Source organism: Nyctereutes procyonoides, unplaced genomic scaffold, assembly GCF_905146905.1.
Source record: "Nyctereutes procyonoides isolate TBG_1078 unplaced genomic scaffold, NYPRO_anot_genome, whole genome shotgun sequence".
Classification (NCBI taxonomy): Eukaryota; Metazoa; Chordata; class Mammalia; order Carnivora; family Canidae; genus Nyctereutes; species Nyctereutes procyonoides.
This window is the reverse complement of record NW_026575126.1, coordinates 46,682,865-46,698,431: the sequence shown is the minus strand read 5'-3', so window position 1 is coordinate 46,698,431 and position 15,567 is coordinate 46,682,865. Positions and strand designations below refer to the sequence as shown.

The 15,567-nt window shown below is 39.4% G+C and overlaps 1 protein-coding gene across 3 annotated transcripts in view; it reads left to right on the top strand.

Moving 5' to 3' along the window:
- TXNDC11 (thioredoxin domain containing 11) overlaps positions 1 to 15,567 on the top strand; it is a 64,200-nt gene that overhangs the window by 11,704 nt on the left and 36,929 nt on the right. For 2 of the 3 annotated variants that reach the window (XM_055339410.1, XM_055339411.1), the window contains exon 4: positions 3,644 to 3,773. The exons of the other annotated variant lie outside the window; for it this stretch is intronic. In XM_055339410.1, coding sequence (XP_055195385.1) covers positions 3,644 to 3,773 — 130 coding nt within the window. The remainder of the gene's footprint in view (positions 1 to 3,643; positions 3,774 to 15,567) is intronic. 3 annotated transcript variants of the gene reach the window in all.

Sequence of the window (15,567 nt, the reverse complement as noted above, 5' to 3'; positions counted from 1 at the left end):
TTTCTTTTTAAAAGTATTAGATATTCATTGTAAGAAATTGAGAAAATACAGTTAAGCAAAAGTAAATAAATGAATCTGGATGTTTTATCAGCCGTACATAATCATTATGTGGGTTTTGTTGTTGTTTTAAAGGATTCTACTTATTTATTTATGAGAGACAGAGAGAAGCAGAGACACAGGCAGAGAGAAAAGCAGACTCCCTGTGGGGAGCTCGATGCGGGACTTGATCCTAGGACCCTGGAATCATGACCTGAGCCCAAGGCAGATGCTCAATCACTGAACCACCTGGGTGTCCCTCATTATATGTTTTTTGTTTCTTTTCTTAAAGATTTTATTTATTCACAAGAGAGAAAGAGAGAGAGAGAGAGAGAGAGAAAGAGAGAGAGAGAGAAGCAGGCTCCATACAGGGAGCCCCATGTGGGACTCGATCCTGCAACTCCAGGATTACACCCTGGGCTGAAGGCAGGCGCTCAACTGCTGAGCCACCCAGGCGTTCCACATTATGTGTTTTGATTTATATCCTCTGACTATACATAGCCAGTCTCTCTTTATTTTTTTAATTAAAAAAGGGATCATGTGGTAGTAGTATTTCCTAAAGTGCTGCTTCTTGCTTGTGTGAACATGTTTTCATACCATCACGTTGTCTATGGCATTGTTTTGATCATGCCAGCTGTTCATTGTGTAGGTGTACATTTCAGGAATTCTAGAGTATTTTATTGTATAAAAATACACAAAGATCCTTATTCTGTTACCTGGCAACATACATAGGAGGAAATCTTAGCACCTTTTCATCTGAGAAGAAAATTACTTGTAGTCCACAGTCCTGTTCCCATATCCTGAAATCCAAAGAACTTTGAAAACCTTGAGAGGTTTTCATAAATTTTGTTCCCAAATCCATTGTCCCCAAATGTCTAGCCTGAAGTAACAAGAGTCTGCCTTTAGTCTTTATCCCATGTAAGGATCCAGTTTGTTTGTTTGTTTATTTATTTATTTATTTGGAGCCAGTTTATTATGCTGCAGAAATATTGGTGTTTGACTTTGGAATACTGCCCAAACCTTGCCGTGAGTGTTAAGTAATATCTAAAATCGGACTTGAAGAATTTTGAAGACTTTGGATTCTTACTTTGTCTAATGTAATTGGGTTGAAGTTTATTAATGAAGGTAAAGTGGGGAAAGGATGTTTCATTAGTAAGAGCTTAACTTTTTATGCTTTCTTTTTCCCCTCCCTCTAAAACTCCTAGGCTTTGGTCAATGGGGATTTATAAGAAACATCAAACCGTCATTTGTGGATTATTTGTCACGTTCCATCACACCTCATGTTTCTAACATAAAATATTTTGTGGCATGTAGTATTGTTTCTCAGGACCTGTTAAATAATATTTGAGCAAAAAATGTATGTTCTTTCCCTATGTCCACCTTCAGAATTTCTTGCAGATACAAGAATACTTCCCAGTGTAAAGTGTTACATTTGAAGATGCTAAAGCTCTGCACGCTGTAATAGGATAAATAAACTTGCCCTGTGAAGGTCCCGCATTTCTTTTGTTTTTTTTTTTTTTTTGAAATAGACAATATTTGGAGTTAGGAAATAGGGCACAGGTACCTAGTGAGGCATATAGGCCTTGTAACTACAATTATACGTCACCAGGCCAGCTACCTACCCAGAGGTGGGCTTAACTTTGACCTGATATTAAAATCAGGAAAGTTCCCTTGAATTGAGTGCAGAATATCTTTTTGGGTTATATGGCTGTGCAGTATATTGTCTTATACTGCTTGTTTTCTTAGATTTATAGAAAGATTGGAAGGGCAGGCAAGGAACTTTAGCAACCTCTAGTCTAACCTTCTCATTTTGCCAATAAAGTATTTGAGGTTAGTTCTCTCCCTGAAGTGCTTGCCCCTCACATTTACCTGTTAAGGGCTAAGATAGCCTTTTCATATCCTATTTAAGAATCTTCAGGTCCTCTCTGTTGTACATAACACATGTGAATGAATGTGTTTCTTCAACTAAGCTCTCTTGGGACCATTCAGTAGTGTCGAGGTTCTCTTGGTTAATAGTGCTTGCAAAGGTGGTCCCCTCAGCTTCATCGCCAGGCAGACAGACCATTGCTGTTGTGTGTTTTTGTTGTTGCTGTGTTTGTAATGGCTTATCTACTAGTGGCTCCTTAGAGAAATTAATAGACTTCTGTTTTGCTTTTAAGTAGATTCCTTTTTTTTTTTTTTTGCATGTATTGATACCACTCACTAAGAAAGTTTATAAAAAATTCTGAAGCAGGGAATAGTTTCTTATAACTTCCTGTACAAGACTGAGAGGCCCTGGATCAGCGTGTCCTGTCTCATGACTGTGGTGTGTTGGTAAAATGTGTTCTACACCCTGCATTCTGAGATCTTTTCAGCTTTTACAAGTCACTGGGATCCTTATAATGACACTCCAGGAGCCTGTTTGCCTGAGCAGATGACATTTCCAGATTTGTTGGCTCCTTTTTGTTGAACAAAATATGTTATCAAATGATTTTTCGATTTCTTCCTTTGAATTAAAAGTTGTTTAATGGCTGATGGAGTTGGTGGTGGTGGTGATTTTTAAACTTAGAGAAGTCTTGAATTGATAGAATTGTTGACTCTTTGAGCTGTGCATGTAGAATGCTATTTTTACTTTTTTCATTACTAACATTCTTTTGTCTGACATCATGTTTTCAGTACACCCTGAAGAATTGTGTTTATCTCATCCCATTATATGTGTGTGTGTTCATTTATATAACCACATAGTGTTGGGATCACAGCATTTATGTAACTCTTTACTGTGCTTTTTATTGTTGCTATTTACAGCAAGCTTAATGTCAATTTCTATTTAGACAAAATAATGATTTTGGAGTTACTGAATTTCACCTCATTCCCCTACCATTCAGTTATATTTAAGCGATGTTTGCATTGTGCAAGATTGTAGAAAGCCATGTGAGGATTCTGATTAGCTTAGGAGGATAACTGAATGTTGGTATTATTTCTTACCAATACTAAATCAATTTCCTCTGCATCCCTAAGTGCAACTGGCAGGGAAAATAAGATCATTTTTACAGGTTCCTAACTTTGTCCCTTTACATAATCTTTTTTTTGTTGTTGTTGCAGTAAAGCTTTGAGTAGGTTTCAGATTATTTAGTGATACTTTGTGTGAGTGCCTATGGGAATACATAATAAGTACATTTTAGTAGGCCAAGCACCAGTTGGTCAGCTTGTTTTTTATTTCAGAGTGATGTGTAAAAGGAAAGTCTGTCCTTCCCCCATACGTTAAATTATGTATAGTTAAGATCCTGAAATCCTCTAGCATTTGGTCAGTTTCCAGGATCACCTCTCTGTTTGGTTTTGCTTTTTAAAGAAATATTATGAGAATTTTTTTTCCCCAGAGGCTAGCATGAATGTTCTTTGGTGGAAATTCAGTTTGCAGTTGAATTAAGCTCATAGAAAAGTAGTGGCTGCTTGTACACGAAATGCTTATTCTAAATTGGCCCTCTATTCACCTCCCAGGACACAGAAGGCTACTTAGCTATGAAGCAGTCAGGATCATTTTGTGGTGTTGATGATTTCAGTTATACGTTACAGGTTTAATGCATGGTGTATTATTTTTATTTTTTTATTTTTATTTTTTTGGTACTAGTTTTGGACCAATCGAATACAAAGGCCCCATGAGTGCTGTTTACATTGAGAAGTTTGTCCGCCGGGTGATGAAACCACTTCTCTACATCCCATCTCAATCAGAATTACTAGATTTTCTCTCAAACTACGAGGTACCTGTCTTTCATATCTCCTCCCATCCCCAAGGTTTCACCGGGTTGTGTTGGATTGTTTATATTAGAAGGGTTTTTATACCTCCTGATTTGCAGCAATGAAAAGACCACATTATAGATAAGCCCCAATTAAATGCTTTTTGAGATACACAATCGTAGGGATGGTTTGGCCAAGTGAGTTTTAAGAGAATGGAATACTTGTAAAACCTTGTGAATTTTTTGTTTGGGAATTTCCAGCAGACTTTTAGTTTCTCTTACAATGAACTCAGCATGTAAAAATTAACTTACGATTTCTGTGCATCTGCAAATCTCTAAACATTTTATTGGATACTTTATGGCATGTTACTATGGAATACCTGGTTTTACTTGTCAGCTGTAGTTTAGCTTTTAAAGAAACTGGGAATATGTGCCTTTCTATTTTATAAAGTGCATAACGCTTTCAAGGTCTTAACAAAGTTTCCTAACAAGGCTTCTCTGCTGCTTTCACAGCGCCAGTTTCATCCCCTGATAAATTATATTTATAGGATCTTCAGTTTGTGTTCAGGACCGCTTATTATTGAAAAGCCAGTATAAAGCTCAAAGTAATCTAAATAAATTATAAGAATAGTTCCACAAAAAAGTTGATTGGAGCAAGTGTAAATCCTACTTGGGTACAGCAAGTAAAAATGCTACTTAGATACAGGACAGTAGGTATCTGAAGAGAAACCCTGTGAATCCAGACTTAGTAATTATGACTGGGTTGGATTTTACCTTTTGCGTTGGAGAGATTTTATGCACATTGGACATGAATTTCTTTCACTGGGATATCATTTACAGCTTTTCAGTCATGTTAGAAGCACTGTTTATATATTAACTATGTGTAGATTCTCTAAGTAGAAGTGTTAATATATATAGTTATTCTGCTTCTGAGTTCTCGGATGTGCATTAGAGTGAATGTGTTCTTACTCTTAGGTGGAGACAGTATAGACTTCTGTGCCCTTCATGGACGTGTCTCTTGTTCTGCTGGGGCAAGTTGGTGGGTGGGAACCACCCTGGGTGCCTGGGCTTGGTCCTTTTGGCAGCACTAACTAGTTCTGTGACTTGGGGTGGGTCACTCACCTGCCAGGCATCAGAGGTCTGAAACTGTGTATTTAACTCTTAGGTGCAGTAATTGTGTGATAAGTGGGTTTTCATGTAGATTTGTAATAGATGATAGAGTCCTCGAGGCAGTACAGCGAAACGGTAAAGAATCAGGACTTAGGCACCGAGCTCTGACCACTTTGTGGCCTATGGGCTACTTAAGCTCTTTAAGTCTCCATGCCTTCATCTATAAACAGAGATTAAATAATTGAGACATGAAATGCCTACTTGGATCCCAGTAAATGAAAACTTACCCATAGAAATAACATCATGGGAATATCCTGGATATTTAGCGCTATGGAGGGAACTCGACATGCATAAAGCTTGCTGGAACTCCCTACTTACATAAGAAATGTTTTGTTTGTTTTGTTATTAAGATGATAAAAAATGACCTGCAGAGACAAAGAGGTCTTCCTTCAGGTATGCTCTGTAGAGACTTCTGTGGAACACTGTGCCTAATTTTGCTTGAAACTTTGTTTTTTCTTTACATTTTCAGTCAGTTTCTTCTAAAAGTAAAGGGAGAAATGGCAGAGAAGCCATTGATACATGATACATCAATAAATACATGTATGATACATCAATAAATAGTATATGATATTTGTTTACCCTTTCAAAGGAAAGTATAGAAAAAATTGAGATATTTAGCTTTGTAACAAGAGCACCAAGAGGCAACTTAATTATTATTTTCAGCCCTGTTGAAGATTTGTATCCCAAGAGCTTTGAACTATATCTTAGCAGGGGTTACGTGATCAGGTGTAGACCTCAGGTAGGATTCTAGAGGCCTGAGTTTTAGCCCTGACATTAGCAAATCTCTGACTTCTGAGTTTGACAGAGATTTCTCATCTCTGAAGTAAGGGAATTGACTCACACAATCCCTCCTCACTGTTTTGGCTTTGGTGAATTTAAAGGTTAGAAAGAGGCAAGCAGAAAAAGGTTCATCAGTTATTGGTTGGGAAAGATTTTTTGAGACAGTGCTTTTGAACATCTGTATCAGAGCTCTTTTCTGATTTTGTGTTGTTCATTGCCTGTGTAGCATCTCTGTGATTGGTTGGACCTGTAGGAGAGAGGCAAGTTCCCCTGTATGATGGGGCAACAAGGCAGGTTCCTTACCTTAGCCGCCATGTTCTCTGACTCTGCTTGTCAGCAGTGCTTTCAGAGATGATGCTCCAAGTTTCACACTGAGTTCACATCAGACTCTCTGATGTGCTGGAGACATTACTCAAGGTTGTGGTTTGGTGGCCCACTGGGTTAGAATGATGTACAACAGTGATTAGACTGCCTTTAAAATAGGACCAAGAAGGTGTTGCGAAGATGGGACCTTATATGGCCTCTGTTGGCCTTTAGAATGCTTCCTCCTGAAGTGGTAGATAGCTTTTATCATGTTAGTATCATCTTTCACTAGGCTTCTTTTCACTAAGATGAAATTGGTTGGCAAGAGACATATTTGATTAATGGTGAAAGAACTCAGGAGTCAAGCCCAGCATGGCACTTGTGAAACCATTTATCTTGTGAGACATACTAACTCTGCCTAGACGTGGTCTCAGTTTCATGCACACCCTTTGTGAGATAACATAACGGCAAAATTCTAGATCCAGAAATGAAAAAAATGAAACCACCGTCTTGGCTTCCAGAGTTGAATAAAGATGAGAAGTAAAGGAATTTTTGGAGGCTCCACTCTAGAGCACAGTATGCTTCTGGACATTTCCTCTGAATTAAGGTTTCCCAATCTCAGCATTATTGACATTTGGAGTCAGGTAGTTCTGTGGGGGGTGGGAGCTGTCCCATGCTTTGCAGAGCAGTATTCTTGGCTTCCACCTGCTGGATACTGATAGTGCTCCCTTACCCCCTTAGCTGTGATGACCAAAAATAGCCAGGCATTGCCTAATGTCCCCTAGGGGGACATAATTGCCTCAGTTGAGAACCTCTGTTGTAAATTACTGTTTTCCCAACTAAGGCCTTAGGATGATGCTTTGCAGGTACTAGTCCAAGCATCTTTTTTTTCATGTAGCATGCAGAATGCCAAAGTCTAATTGTTGCAAGCTTATCTGCTTACCACAGAGGCAGAGACAATATGAAAATGCAGCTGTGCCTTGACTGGAAAATTCTGGAGCATTATCTGTGGGGTAGAGACAGGAATGCGTAGTATTGTCATGAGTAGAGCTGTCCCTGATGTTCAGCCTTAAACTGTTACTGCCCCTTCCCGCAAAATGTGCTTCCTTAATATGTTAAGGATCTTGCTCATTTAAAGAACTTTTACTATGAAAAATACTTTTTTTTTAAAGATTTTATTTATTTATTCATGAGAGACACAGACAGAGGCAGAGCCACAGATAGAGGGAGGAGAAGCAGGCTCCATACAGGAGCCTGATGCGGGACTCAATCCCTGAACCTGGGATCACGTCCTGATCCAAAGGCAGACGCTCGACCACTGTGCCACCCAGGCGTCTCTGAAAAATACTACTTTTAATCAAGAGCTTTATCTTCTAATTTATATTTTTTATAAGGAGGCATTTCAGAATCAAGTGTGTTTAACTATACCAGAATTAGGCTAAGATAATTATTTAATGTTTTTGTGGCACTTCTGGGGTCTGTTAGAATAGCAGTGCTTTTTGCTTATGTCCCTAGGTGTGTTTGTGACATCTTGTAGGAATGCATTTGATAATTGTCCTCTCATTAAAAAAAATTATATTGATTAATTAGAAGTTCATTTGTTTCTTTTTTTTTTTTAATTTTTATTTATTTATGATAGTCACAGAGAGAGAGAGAGAGGCAGAGACACAGGCAGAGGGAGAAGCAGGCTCCATGTACCGGGAGCCCGACGTGGGATTCGATCCCGGGTCTCCAGGATCGCGCCCTGGGCCAAAGGCAGGCGCTAAACCGCTGCGCCACCCAGGGATCCCTTTTTTTTTTTTTTTAAATTTTTATTTATTTAGTTCATTTGTTTCTAATCCAGATATTTGTGAGCAGTTTGGACCATCATAAAATTGTGCCATTAGTGTTTATTACTTGGGAAGTGATGGTATTCTGAAATTAACAACTTTTAACATCCACTATTATTTCATTATGTATATCCTGACCATATATGTATATGCTTATGTTGCTGTTACTAAGGGAAATGCTCTAATTGTATCTTGGTTTGAATTTTTCTAAGCCCTGCATATGAATCCTTCCAAAAGCCTCTTTCAGATGATTTGATATTGAATTACCTAAAACAGTAGAAGTTTTTTGTTTTTTTTTTTTTAAGATTTTATTTATTTATTCATGAGAGACGCAGAGAAAGAGAGAGAGGCAGAGACACGGGCAGAGGGAGAAGCAGGCTCCATGCAGGGAGCCCGATGTGGGACTCGATCCTGGGACTCCAGGATCACACCCAGGCTGCAGGCATTGCTAAACCGCTGCACCACCGGGGCTGCCCAACAGTAGAAGTTTTTAACCAGTGGAGAGCATTGCCTTTGACTTTGATGTCTCAAACCTGCCCAAATCCGTTTGCTTGTCATTAGCCCTAGTTCTCTGTGTGTAGAATATGACAACTGAGCCCAGGTGCAATTTTTAAGAAAATAAATTTGCCTTTGATTTATTGAACATCACAGAAAGATATTGAAGGGTGAATATTATGAACATTTGTTTCTGTAAATTCCAAAATACTTTACTCATTATTAGCCAACAAAGAATGTGCAAACTATGCCCTGGTAAAGTGTCCTCTGGTTTTCACGTGCTTTTGCTTCCCATCTTCCTAATAGCCATGTGAGATAGAAATGATAGGTCCTTCTGAACAGATTCAGAAGGTGGTAAAATTGGGGGACCAGGGCTTCTGGCTCCCACATTCTTCCTTGATCCAAAGCAATGTTTTAAGGTCTTGGAGTTGAAATGTCACTGTGGATCTAGGAGTTAAAACTTTGGATATTTAACTATTTTATGTCATTTTTCAGCCTTTCTCCTTCAGGATAGACAAATTTTGAAGGTTTGGCTTCTTAATTTGACTGTGATTTTTTTTTCCCCCTTCATTTTTAGGAATGGTTTTTAAGAATAAATAGTGATTGAGGATGGGACCATGGGTGTTGACCTGCTGTTAAAGCAGCAGGGTTTCATCATTTCCTGTGTTTTTTTTTTTCCTTATAGAAGAATTATAATTGATAAATGAGAATAGAAAATCACCATTGGAACAGCAGAATAATAATTGATGCAGGCAGGATTCACCTGTGGATACTAAAAGTATTGATACAAATTTAAACAGACACAAGATATTTTCAGATTCTCAAAGTATCTTCCTCCAAATATTTATTAATCACACAGACTTTATTAAGTCTACAGTGGAAACACTGGCATACACCTCTTTAACCAAATGATCAAAATTAGCATCATAAGTCACGAATATCAATATCCTTTACCTTCTGACTCCATGCATTGAGAAGAGTACATCACCTTTGTAGCATCCTTCCCAAGAATGCATAATACTGATCTAATCATGAGAACACATCTGACAAACACAAATAAAAGGATATTCTACATACATATCCACCAATACCTTCTAAATATGTGAAAGTCATGAAAGATAAAATGATCAGGTAGAGGAGACCAAGGAGACATGACAACTAAGCATACTGTGGGATCCTGGATTTGATCCTGAAACAAGATCAGTTGAAAAACTAGAGAAATCTGAGTAAAATATGTAGTCTAATTACTAGTATTATGCCAAGATTCATTTCTTAGCTTTGATAAGCATATGATGATTCTGTATGTTGTTACCCAATCAATAAAAAAAAAAGCTTAGGGGATGCCTGGGTGGCTCAGCGGTTGAGCATCTCTTTTGCTCAGGGTGTGATCCTGGAATCCTGAGATCGAGTCCCACATCGGGTTTTTGAATGGAGCCTGCTTCTCCCTCTGCCTGTGTCTCTGCCTCTCTCTCTCTCTCTCTCTCTCATGAATGAATAAATAAAATCTTAAAAAAAAATAGCTTAGAAAAATAAGCCAATTAGAAAATACAAAATAAGATAGTAGAAACAAATCCAAATATCAGCAGAGATAACTGATTGAACTGACTTCCTTTCAAAAAAAGAGAAGGATATTCAGCTTGGGGAATAAATCTAGCCTTATGCTGTTTCCAAAGAGACACGCACCTAATGTATAAGCTGTTAAAAGGTTGAAAGTAAAAGAATACAAAAGAGATATTAAGCAAATATCCCCAAATAAAGCTAAAATATCTATACTAATTTTATGTCAAAGAAAGAATTAGTAGAGATTAAAAAGGGAGTGTTACAACTTAATAAAAGATTCAACATAAGAAGACCAGTTATTCAAAACTTGTGGTAACTTATGAAATAGTTTAAAAATTATATACATGCACACATTCACATGCACAAAAAACATACCAGAACCACAGAGAGAAATAGATACCTCACCACCATTATGGGAGATCACCATTTCCTGTTATTGATTGGGTGTTCTGTGTATGATAATCACAATATTGAGGCAGGGTAGGGTCTCAATTTTTCTTCTCAGATATGCACTAAAATCATACCCGTGATTTAGGGCACCTGGTTGGCTCAGTCAGTAAAACATGCAACTCTTTTTTTTTTTTTTAAGATTTTATTTATTTATTCATTCAAGAGAGACACACACATTCAAGAGAGAGAGAGAGAGAGAGAAGCAGAGACACAGGCAGAAGGAGAAGCAGGCTCTACGGAGGGAACCCAACATAGGACTTGATTCCCGGTCTCCAGGATCACACCCTGGGCTGAAGGTGGCGCTAAACCGCTGAGCCACCCGGGCTGCCCAAAACATGCAACTCTTGATCTCAGGAGTAAGGTCATGTAAACCCCATGTTAGGTGTAGAGATTCCGTCAGAATGTATAAATAGATGCAATCATACCTGCCTTATAAATAATGAATGCAGCTAAAAGCTGTAAACCTGCCAGTGGATACTGCAGATGGAGAAGATGACCATGAAGTCCTCTCGTTGCAAATCATGTTAAGAAATTCTATGTCCTTCATTCCCTCCAGCTGTAGAATCCCTCTTCCTTGAGGGTTCTCCCTGCCTACTTAAGATACAGGAAAGTGTAGTTGATTAGTTGTCAACATAGACAAACATATGCCAGGGTCATTTTTATTTTGGAATGTCGAGTGGACAGGGACTAGGATTCAGTAATGGTAATGTCACTGGCAAAGTCACTGTTTCTAATTATGGCTCTTCTAATTTTAGTAGTTTTTAGACATTATTTGATTTGGGTATCAGTAGCTTCTACATCAATCTTTTATTTTTTAAAGCACTTGACAGAATCATCTGATTTGTGCTTTGTAATCTACCCACAAAACGCCAACAGTGTTCTTTAGAATGCTTACTTTGTATTTGCAGCTAAAATAGTTTCTAATTCTTTTCATGAATTTTCTATAATTTATCCGCTTAAGATCAGTGATTCAGCATACATCCATTCATTTGTTCTTAGCAGTTTTGGCAAACCACATTTTAAATTTCAGTGGGATTGGGAAGAATCTTGGGAATCTTTTGGAGGGGAAAGCAGGGTGTTATGAAAATTGCCAGGTGATAGAAAACCTGAGTCTTTTGGAGAAAAACCTAGCATAATGCCTGTACCTGCTGTTATCTTTCTGCTTGTTAGTAAAAATCTACTCTGACGTTGAGCGCATAAGTAGATACTGCCTCTGTCAATTCATAGTTTAGTAGCACTGTGAATTAAAGTTTAAAATTTTCTAAGTTAGCATTAGTACAGAAAGATTTCAATTGCCATGGAGTAGAAACACAGAGGTTACTATTCTTATGGCCACTAGAGGGTGTGGACACCATCTACTGAAATTTATGCCGCACTGCAAATGGTATTCACTTAGCAAAGAAATGTTTTAAGCTGCCGTGGATTTGCTGGCCTCCTATAAATAGCCTGTTTCCAACTTCTTCATTATAGCAGGTGCTGAATACACTGCACCCCATGGAATGGAATTAAAAGCATACAAACTGGGTCAAGTTGTAATCTGGTACTCATATTTTATTCTTGCTAAATTGTAAACTTAATGGAGGAGTCTCGTCTCCTTTATCTTTTTAATTCTATTCTTTCTCTCGTTAACAAATGTTTATTTTGTGCCCACTCCTTGCCAGGTACTGTCTGAGGTGGATATGTAGTGATGAACAAGAGAGACCCTCTGTTTCATGGAGGTAAACACAGAGATAAACAATAAACAGGGACACAAACAAGGTACAGGGACTTGAATAGTGTCCTCCCCAAATTCATATTTACCCAGAACCTCAGAATTTGCCTTATTTGGAAATGGGGTCTTTATAGGTGTCGTTCGTTAAGGATCTTGACATGATAATCATCCTGGACTTAGGCTGGGTCCTAAACCCAGCAGGCTCCCCACTGAGCAGAGAAGCCCCACCTGGGACTGGATCTTCAGGATCTTGGGATCATGACCTGAGCTTCTGAAAGTGGCCACTTGACTGAGCCACCCTGGCACCCTGGTGTCTTTGTAAGAGAAGGAGAGGACACAGAGACACAGGCGAGAAGGCCACATGAAGACAAAGGCAGACACATACAGCCACAAGGCAGGGAATGTCTGGGGCCATCCAAAACTAGGGAAGAGGCAAGAAGGATTTCTCGGAGCCCCCCAGAGAGCACAGTCCTGCTGCCACCCTGATCTTGGACTTCTAGCCTCTAGAACTGTCACCAAGTTTGTGTAATTGGTTTTGGCAGCTCTAGGAAATGCACGTACAAGGTCATTTCAGATAAGTGCCCAAAGGAAAATGAAAGGTGTTGTGGCAGACATGAGGGCAGGGGGGTAGAAGACAGGGAAGACCTCTCGGAGGTAAGGACGTGGGAGCAGAAATTTCCCACGAAGCCTGGGTGTGACCCAGCCCTGAGGAAATTTGAAGGAAGGGCTCCGGGAGGTGGGAACAGTAAGTCAGAGGTCGTAAGGCAGCATCAGGACTGGTGGAGCCAGGGCAGAGGGGAGAGTGATCACAGAGGAGAGGAGAGGGGGTCACAGAGGTGTCTTCCTCCTATATGTGTCCTGATGCAACTTCTGACTAGTCGCACGAAGGAGGAGCCCTATGGGCAGTTGAGCTCCTGACCCCTCTCCTGATGGCCAGTTAAGCATCCGGGCCTGGATCAGTGGTCCTTGGGGTTGGAACCTAGGATTGGAAGATTTTCACACGTTGGTAAGCATCCAAGTGAGGAGGGACTGCCTGTGTCCCGGCAGGGCTTGCACCCCATTTTCAGCCTTACATGCTCAGCTGGCTCATCTGAAAGAGCCTCACGAGTGTGCGAGGGCTGGACAGAGTTTCTGCCTTGTGTCGGCCCCTGCCTTTATTTGCAACTGACCAAACTAGGGGCCCGGGCCTCGTAAGGTCCTTTTGTGTGAATATGCAAGTGTTTTGTTCCCCAAACCCCCTTTTTCCAGATTTAAGAACGGATTGTGGAGGAAACTCTGAAATATGTAACCATTTCTCATACACAGCTCTTGGGGAGATGCTGAAACTCCAGGGGCGTGGTTGTGATATTTGTTACTTAAGGCGTCATGGGAGCCAGTTTAATTACTTTTAAGTGATAATTTGCAGTAGAAATAAACTGATAACTATCACCTTTATTTCCTTTTTTTGGAAATATTTCAAGTTTCAGTCTCAAACATGCCAATTTTCTTTTTTTTTTAATAAATTAATTTTTTATTGGTGTTCAATTTACCAACATACAGAGTAACACCCAGTGCTCATCCCATCAAATGCCCCCCTCAGTGCCCGTCACCCATTAATCCCCACCCCCCGCCCTCCTCCCCTTCCACCACCCCTAGTTCGTTTCCCAGAGTTAGGAGTCTTTATGTTCTGTCTCCCTTTCTGATATTCCCCACACATTTCTTCTCCCTTCCTTTATATTCCCTTTCACTATTTTTTTTAATAAATTTATTTTTTATTGGTGTTCAATTTACCAACATACAGAATAACACCCAGTGCTCATCCCGTCAAGTGTCCCCCACAGTGCCCGTCACCCACTCACCCCCACCCCCAGCCCTCCTCCCCTTCCACCACCCCTAGTTAGTTTCCCAGAGTTAGGAGTCTTTATGTTCTGTCTCCCTTTCTGATATTTCCCACACATTTCTTCTCCCTTCCCTTCTATTCCCTTTCACTATTATTTATATTCCCCAAATGAATGAGAACATATAATGTTTGTCCTTCTCCGATTGACTTACTTCACTCAGCATAATACCCTCCAGTTCCATCCACGTTGAAGCAAATGGTGGGTATTTGTCATTTCTAATGAAACATGCCAATTTTCAAAATTTATTTTTTAAATTTTTTTTAAAATTTTTATTTATGATAGTCACAGAGAGAGAGAGAGAGAGAGAGAGAGAGAGAGAGAGAGGCGCAGAGACATAGGCAGAGGGAGAAGCAGGCTCCATGCACCGGGAGCCCGATGTGGGATTCGATCCTGGGTCTCCAGGATCGCGCCCTGGGCCAAAGGCAGGCACCAAACCACTGCGCCACCCAGGGATCCCCAATTTTCAAAATTTAATACAGACTGTTAACGGTAGCATGAATATTTGAAAAATAACACTTGAAGTAGACTTTGCCTGTTCCTTGTATTCTTTTTTTTTTTTTTTTTTTTTTTTTACTGTTTCTGTTGCCTTGTATCATCCCCATAGTTGTTGAGTCTTCTTATGATCTTCATTTCTTTGGCAATGAAAAGTTAAAATCATTTTGCTTATGGGATTTTTTGCTTTGTATTGTTTATGGAATTGCTTTGGTCAAACTGCTTGAAAATTTCAGTGCCAGTTCTTTTGGAGATAAGCCTCCTTCATCCAAACTACATAACCCCAGGATGCCTGGGTGGCTCAGCAGTTTGGCGCCTGCCTTCAGCCCAGGGCATAATCCTGGAAACCTGGGATTGAGTGCCATGTCAAACTCCCTGCATGGAGCCTGCTTCTCTCTCTGTCTCTCTCTCTGTATCTCTCATTAATAAATAAATAAAATCTTAAAAAAAAAAAAAAAAAACAAACTACATAACCCCTTGGAAAACTGCAGCCATGATACCATCAGCAAGAATAAACCCTTACTCTGTAGAGGTGTCCACAGAGGACCTTTGCAAACGGTCCTACCATTACTTTTTTATTTTATTTTATTTTATTTTATTTTATTTTATTTTATTTTATTATTTTTTATTTTATTTTATTTTATATTTTAATTTAATTTAATTTAATTTTAATTATTTTTAAAGATTTTATTTATTTATTCCTGAGAGACACACAGAGAGAGGCAGAGACACAGGCAGAGGGAGAAGCAGGCTCCATTCCATGTAGGGAGCCTGACGTGAGACTCCATCCCCGGTCTCTAGGACCACACTCTGGGCTGAAGGCGGCACTAAACTGCTGAGCCACCGGGGCTGCCCCGTTACTCATTTTTAAAGGTTGAATTTGGGTTTTCCTTGAAGACTCAGAATTCAGATTTTCCTTACTTCCATTACTGCGTGTACACGCATGTATGTGTATACATGAACACAAATATTTGGACCACATGTGATACATGCATGCTTGTGGGCTGTATGCTACTCCTGTGAACATGAATGAGAAGAGGGCTGAAATTTACATCATTTAATTTTTAGCCGCACAAAGTTTTTTAGCCACAAAACATTTATTAATAGGTAGGATGAACTTACTCCATTTGATTTTGGTTTGGAAGATT